Source organism: Chiloscyllium plagiosum, chromosome 2 (assembly GCF_004010195.1).
Source record: "Chiloscyllium plagiosum isolate BGI_BamShark_2017 chromosome 2, ASM401019v2, whole genome shotgun sequence".
Taxonomy (NCBI): Eukaryota; Metazoa; Chordata; class Chondrichthyes; order Orectolobiformes; family Hemiscylliidae; genus Chiloscyllium; species Chiloscyllium plagiosum.
Window position 1 is genome coordinate 84,056,578 of NC_057711.1, and position 7,870 is coordinate 84,064,447.

General features: G+C 38.9%; 1 protein-coding gene across 8 annotated transcripts in view; it reads right to left on the reverse strand.

Moving 5' to 3' along the window:
* Positions 1-7,870, reverse strand: part of agtpbp1 (ATP/GTP binding carboxypeptidase 1) — a 340,116-nt gene that overhangs the window by 215,619 nt on the left and 116,627 nt on the right. For 5 of the 8 annotated variants that reach the window (XM_043713129.1, XM_043713092.1, XM_043713101.1 and 2 more), the window contains 2 exons: positions 6,216-6,245; positions 600-667 (listed from right to left, as the gene is read on the reverse strand). The exons of 1 other annotated variant lie outside the window; for it this stretch is intronic. In XM_043713129.1, coding sequence (XP_043569064.1) covers positions 600-667; positions 6,216-6,245 — 98 coding nt within the window. The remainder of the gene's footprint in view (positions 1-599; positions 668-6,215; positions 6,246-7,870) is intronic. 2 more of the 8 variants (XM_043713111.1, XM_043713152.1) reach the window with 1 other exon arrangement.

Here is a 7,870-nt window from a genome sequence, read left to right on the forward strand (position 1 = left end):
CCACCTATCGCATTCCCAATGCCCCTCCCCCAAGTCCCTCCTCCCTACCTTTTATCTTAGCCTGCTTGGCACACCCTCCTCATTGCTGAAGAAGGGCTTATGCCCGAAATGTCGATTCTCCTTCTCCTTTGATGCTGCCTGACCTGCTGCGCTTTTCCAGCAACACAATAATTAAACAGAAGTCATCTTACTAGCAAATTGACGTATTTTCAGACTCCTAGAAAAATGCAATAATTTAAAGAACACCCTTTGAGTTTCCCTTACACTTTGTCATGCATTTTACTTGCATGTTAAATGGCACCAACTGAACGAGTGGCAGTTGTATTATTTTACAAATTTTTATCTAAATTTGTTAGGATTAGTACATTTTTCCACAAGCAAAATTAAAACTTTTCTTTCGAAAACCACCAAAACATGATTTAAACAGAGAGTAATCTTGCATGCTGAAAAATATCACTGGAATGTGTACATCTCTGTAGGATGCATGTGAAGAAATGACTTCCAAACTGAACTGTTGCATCCTTACAGCAAAATAAATTGTACAATCTCAAACCTTAACCATTGTTTTTGGAAAAAACAACAAGAAAAGAAGATTTTACCTCAAGTGTTGACAATATTATTTCCATTCCTGATGAACCTTTGGCTGTTATATCTTTTTTCATTCTTTCTGAAAATTCAAATCAATCATTAAATAATGTTAGGTATTTACCACTAAAACTGGCAAAAGCAATACCTGGTATTTATTTTATGATATAAATAAACTACTGTGCATGTAAATAGAATTTAGTTTGTGTAAAATATACCATATATGAATTATTTTGTGCAGCAATTTATTGTTGGTAGTTGGCTTAACTTGAAGAAACCATTCTTCATTTAACGAAATATCACTACCAGAAACAAATTAAAATCCCAAAAGCAGACACTACAGTTTTGCATAAACTCAGAGTAACAAAAATTCTGCTGTGAATAAATTACAGTTCTTTAAACAAGACTATACTTTAGATTCCTAAGGATTATTGTCAACTCAAGTTGGATTGATCATGTTAAAGATCATAAATTAAGAAATTTGAAAACCATCACAGTTGTGAATCAAAATAAACCCAGGTTTTACAGAACAAGTAAAAATGAGGGGATTAATACTTATTGTTGTTATGGAATAAATTGGGTGCAACTTCTGGTAATCACATAGATGCAATCAAGTGAGAAAATGTAGAAGTTGCTGTGCAATTTATCCAAATGATGCACACACCTCGAGGCACCCTCACAAACATACTTGGCCTCAAAAGGTATGAATTTGTGGAACTTAATAGATATCCATAACAGAGAAAATAGGGCTTGTGTATTCAAGCACAGATAAACTTTTGATTACATAGTAAGTCCTAAATGCTGCACAAATAAACTTTCAGAGCACAGAAATGTAATTTCAAGTCTGGTGTCTCATTTCTTCAGAATGCAAAAGATTTTAAAAAAAATTTAAAGAGGTTATCCCCGTCTCTTACACATTTCTCCATATTTTTTCCTTGTTTCACTTCTCATACATGATTTTACATTGATATAGGAATTTAATCCAACACTTCCTTGTTTTGACCCTACACAACTCTTGGACTTCTTCAATGATTACCTGGAAAACATACAGTTCCTTGCTGCCAGGGTGGCATGTTTACTCACTGGCTAGCACTGCTGACTCAAAGTGCCAAGGACCCGGGTTTGATTCCAGCCTCAGGTGACTGTTTGTGCAGAGTTTACACATTCTCCCCATACTTGTGTGGGTTTCCTCCGGTGCTCCAGTTTCCTTCCACAGTCCAAAAATGTGCAGGTTAGGTGGATCAGCGATGCTAAATTGCCCAGTATCGAGGGATGTGCAGGCTAGGTGGATTAGCCATGGGAAATGCAGGGTTACAGAGATAAGAGTACGGGGGTGGGACGCTCTTCAGAGGGTCAGTCGGGACTCAAATGGGCTGAATGGCCTGCTTCCACACTGTGGGGATTCTGTGAATCTTGAAAGAGATCCGCTATTTCCTAAAGAAGGCACCAGACTGCATCAAATTTGAAATGACCATAGCACGTCATCATGTCTGACTCGTGTTTGCATGGTTTCAAGGTTGTCACCAGGACTGGAAAAATGCAGATAAGAAGTAAGATTGGTAGGCTGGGGTTGTACTTCTTGGAAGAGAGGTGGCTTAGTGCAGACTTGATTGGCATGTTCAAAACTATGAGGACTATGATGCTGGGAATAATGCTGCTATGGTGCACGAGTAAGTTGTTTGGTCTGTTTTGAGCACCCCTGTGCCTTTCAATCTCCTATTAGCTCTCCTGCATTCTAAAACCTCATGGACCCCAAGAGTAAAATTGTAAAACACAGCCTAAAACCCTTTTTGATAGCTTTGAGAAATATGCCTGGCAGCCAATGTCACATGGTTATGCCAGAGTTGACTCTTGGAATCTTTTAACTGAGAAGTCCATGACATTGGCTGTTGCTCAGACTGCAGTGGACACTGACATTGCATCTGCTAACTTTGTGTTTGAATGTCAAGAGTGAGAGAATAAATGTATAATGCGTTCTCCTCTTCCTGAACATGTTATACCAAATGAAATAGAATTCATTTCTTACTCTGACTGCCAGAGGAATATCCTACCCAGAAAGCACAGAGGATAATTCTAAATTAGTTTCCTCTAAAATTACATTCTCTAATTTAAATTTTCTTAAAAATCGATACTTTGCTGGATTTACAACATAGCTATTAATGACATGATGTCAGTTGACCAGAATTTCAAATAAGTTCTAATCAGCAATAAACAGGAGTCAGAAGGTTATGCCATCCTCCTAGAATGTCACACTCTTTGCATTGTATAGATTTTCCAATAAGGCCAAAACAAAGGAACGGCAAATGACATGCCTGTGCTAGTAAGTTTGGAACAAAGGAAGAGTTATTAGAAATCTCTCTGTCTAAGAGTATGCTAACAATACCACAATAATCTGCTACAAGACAGCAGTTATTGACCAGATGTATCAAAACCATCTCACTGAGAATTCTCAACCAGGAGCCCTGGTCACATGACAAAAACTGCTGGTTTTTGAAGTTTTACGTATACAGCTTTGATTTTTTTCCTTAGTCTGCTTTTTACATCAGGGAAGAAAACAGCAAAAGGAGTCCCAAATGCAATTAACAGCCTGCTGCTATTCTCAATCTCTCATGAAACCTGATGTCTGGAAACAATCCTGTATTTCACATGTTAAGTTTCCTCACCAAGAACTACATTGCTGTGTATTCAGCTACAATCCCCCTGCATCTAGGTTTCCATGAAAAGCATTCTATTACACCTACCAACTGCAATAGGTCATTGAAGGGTTCAGAAGAAAGGTCACTAGACTTGAAACATTAACTTTGTTTTCTCTCCATAGAAGCTGCCAGACCTGCTGAGTTTCTCCAGCAATTTCTGTTTTTGCTTGCTTCAGATCTCTATCACAGTTCTTTATTTTAGCAGAAAGGTACTTGGACTTCAAATATTAAATTATTAGCAACAGAAGAACAGGCCTTTCACCACTGAGCCTCCCTCGCCATTCAACATAATCATGGCTGATCATCCAACTCAGTACCCTGTTCCCATTCTTGCTTCATATCCCTTTATCTCTTTTGACCTAAGAACTATACCTATAGTCTTCCTGAAAGTCTTCAATGTGTTGCCTCAATGGCTTCCTGTGGCAGAGAGTTCCACAGGCTCCCCACTCACTGAGGGAAGAGGTTTTGTCTCAGCTCTGTCCTAAATGCCCAGTTTCTTTCTCCTTCGACAATGACCTCTGGTTCTGGTTTATTACCAATATGATCATGGCTGATCAAATACTTTCAGTCATGCCTTTCACCCATACCATCCCCATAATCCTGTATAACAATGGTAATCATAAATCCATTAATCTCAAAATATACTCAATAGCTGAGTTTCCATAGCCCTTTCAGGCAGAGAATTCCAAAGATTCACAACCCTCTGAGTAAAATATTTTTCCTCATCTTGGACCTAAGTTGCACTCCCCTTATTTTCAAGTTGTGCCCCCTGGTTCTAGATTCACCACCCAGGGAAGCATCTTATCTGAACTTACGCTGTCTATCATTTAAGTATTTTGTAGGTTTCAATGAGATCACCAGCACATATGCACCAGGACATGACAGGTTTCAGCAAACATCCATGCATGCACTGCTGACATCGCAAGTCACCACAGTTGGCGCAACGATGTCAGCAAATGCACAAACTGCCCTACCTTTATGAATCATGAACGTTTTTTTGGAAGAATTCCACTTGCTGCACTTGTTGGCTTTGCCAAGAACAAAATAGATGGCATGAAAAACCAGCTGTGCTGATTTTGGGGTGAGGCACGGGCAGCAGCACAGTTGGTTTTTCATGCCATCTATTTTGTTCTTGGCAAAGCCAGCTTTTTGTCAGTTGGCTATTGGCCTTGCTCCATCACTGAGCAGTGTGTCACATCACAACTCAGTGCCTGCTGATTGCTCCACCTGGTGATGGTGTGCAATATAATCATTAGAGGAGCAGGAGAATCAACATTTTGGGCATAAGTCCTTCATGACGAAAGGCTTATGCCTGAAACATAGATTCTCCTGCTCCTCACATGCTGCCTGACCTGCTGTTCTTTTCCAGCACCACACTCTCAACTTTGATCTCCAGCATCTACAATCCTCATTTTCTCCTCCTTCCCAATAATCATGTCTAGACAGTAACTATTTCTGCTGGATGGGAGTCTGGGACTAGAGGCCAGAGTCAAGAATGATCTTGTGGAAGGCCAGAACCGTCTGGAGGGAGCTAAATGGCCTAATCTATTGCGCAGCTGCTTACAAAAGGGGTTCCTAATTAAATTGACCAAATTAGCAATTTCCAACAATCTGAATGTACTGGAAATTTGTACTACAGGATTTGTTAATGGGCTGGAGAGCAAGGGAGAATGCGAATACTCTCAGTATATTCCCTCACTTGCTCGGTGAGAAGTATATTTTTACGATAAGATTGTTCTTGATCACCTCTATGAAGAAATGTTAAAGAGCGCTCAGCACTTCTCAATCTCAAATCGCTTTCAAATGCTTTTCAAAAATATGCACAAAATGACAATAATGCTGGCATCCATTGGCTCAGTTATAGGCATAAGGAAAATGTAAACAGATGAAACTATTAATTCAACAACTTCACTGTTCATAAAGCTAAATTTTAAAACATACTTTTGTGATCATTCACAGAAGCAGTTATATTAACATGTAATTTGTTTGAGTGACTCCATGTATGGAAATGAAGAGTATTCAAAATATTAATAAAACATAGGAAAGGCACAAAATTCTCTGTGTTATAAATTCAAAACTAGAAGACTTTCAATACTAATGTTAGGGATTCATTCTTCATACAAGGGAACCTATTAAATAGGAGGAGAAAGTGAGGTCTGCAGATGCTGGAGATCAAAGTTGAAACTTTATTGCTGGAACAGCACAGCAGGTCAGGCAGCATCCAGGGAACAGGAGATTCGACGTTTCGGGCACAGGCCCTTCTTCAGGAAGAAGGGCCTGTGCCCGAAACGTCGAATCTCCTGTTCCCTGGATGCTGCCTGACCTGCTGTGCTGTTCCAGCAATAAAGTTTCAACCTATTAAATACTATTGACTGCTCACAGTAGAAATGTACTCAGTTAGAAAATAAATATCTGCAGAAAATAAATATCTTCAAAACAAATCTGCAGATTTTGCTGGAGACTGGTCAGCCAGATCTATCAAGGAAAAAGAGTTAATGTGTCTGCAGCCTCTGTCAAAATGATTGAAAGATTCAATCTGAATCCATATCGGTTCCCTCCATCAATGCTACCTGGCCTGCTGGGTGTTTCAGATTTCTGACAAGTGTAGTATTTTGTTTTTTATCTTTTGAGCAGTCAATTCACTCAAAGCCAGTGGAAAAAAAATATTAAATAGATTCAGAGAAAATCATTTTTACATCTTTCAACTGCTCCAGGTCATTCCAATTGTTTTTTTTCTGATGTTATCATCATGCACATGGCCAATTAACCAAATGGAGCAGTATATTCAGCAGGTATTTAATTAAATTTTCACAGTCCTAAATTCAAAACTGATAGAACACACTCATAAATTAAATGAAATTACTACATTACCAAGTATTACTAAGATAACTATTGCTATGTACTCACTAAATTAATTCCAAAACAGAATCCTACCTGACTCTTGTAGGACTGAAAAAGGGAATGCTGCCGGACAAAACATAAACAAATTAAAAATCTGAACGATCAAAGCCAATTTGAATTAAGATTTTCAGTGCAGAGACAACTGAATTAACATATGTTTCATAAATTTGGGCACTAAACTGATCAAACTGGTAGAGACCTTGCTCTATACTTTTCTCTAACAGATAAGATTTCAAGGAAAAAAAGTAATCTATTTAATTTGAATCTCTATTCATTAACCATCACTCTCCAAATTCTACTTGATTTTTAACAGTTACAATTAAAAGTGAAAATATTAAACAAACTCTGTCATAAGGAGGAATATGAAATTGTTTAAAGTAACCTTACACCCTAAATAAGTTAGTTGTCTTTAGTTAACATTCATTTTTCCTGCTACAAATGTTGGGCATGTTATAAGAACAAACACTATAACTTCCACAGCCAGGTGGAAATGATTTATTTTGTTATTCTCTTACAGGATGCTGGCATCACCAACAAGGCTAGCAATTCCCTAATTGCCCAGGAACTGATTGACTCTTTGAAATTGACCAGTAAACCAATCGTACAGTCTAGACCAAATAAGGATGGCAGATGTTCCTTCCCTGAAGGACATTGGTGAACTAGGTATGGTTTTATAGCAAGTGACAATGATGTCATGATAATTATTATTATTACACTTTTTAAAATTTTGATAATCATCAATTGAATTCAAATTCCATCATCTTGCAAGGCAGGATTCAAACCTGGGAAGCAAGGGAAAAGATTGCCGAGCCTTTGGCATTGATCTTCAAATCATCATTGTCTACAGGAATAGTGCCTGAGGACTGGAGGATAGCAAATGTGGTTCCCTTGTTCAAAAAGGGTAGTAGAGACAACCCTGGTAATTACAGACCAGTGAGTCTCACTTCAGTTGTTGGTAAAGTGTTGGAAAAGATTATAAGAGATAGGATTTATAACCATCTAGGTAAGAATAATCTGATCAGGGACAGTCAGCACGGTTTTGTGAAAGGTAGATTGTGCCAAACCAATCTTGAGTTTTTTGACAAAGTTACCAAACAGGTAGATGAGAGTAAACAGGTTGATGTGGTGTATATGAATTTCAGCAAGGCGTTTGATAAGGTTCCCCACAGTAGGCTATGATACAAAATGCGGAAGAATGGGATTGTAGGAGACATAGCAGTTTGGATCAGTAATTGGCTTGCTGAAAGAAAACAGAACTGTAGTTGATGGAACATATTCATCTTGATGTCCAGTTACTAGCGGCGTACCGCAAGGGCTGGTGTTGTGTCCACTGCTGTTCGTCATTTTTATAAATGACCTGGGTGAGGGCTTAGAAGGGTGAGTAAGTAAATTTGCGGACAACACAAAGGTCGGTGGAGTTGTGGATAGTGACGAAGGATGTAGTAGGTTGCAGAGAGACATAGGAGAAAGTGAGGACTGCAGATGCTGGAGATCAGAGTTGAAAATGTGTTGCTGGAAAAGCGCAGCAGGTCAGGCAGCATCCAAGGAGCAGGAGAATCGACGTTTCGGACATGAGCCCTTCTTCAGGAAATGTCCTTCCTGAAGAAGGACTCATGCCCGAAACATCGATTCTCCTGCTCCTTGGATGCTGCCTGACCTGCTGCGCTTTTCCAACAACACATTTTCAG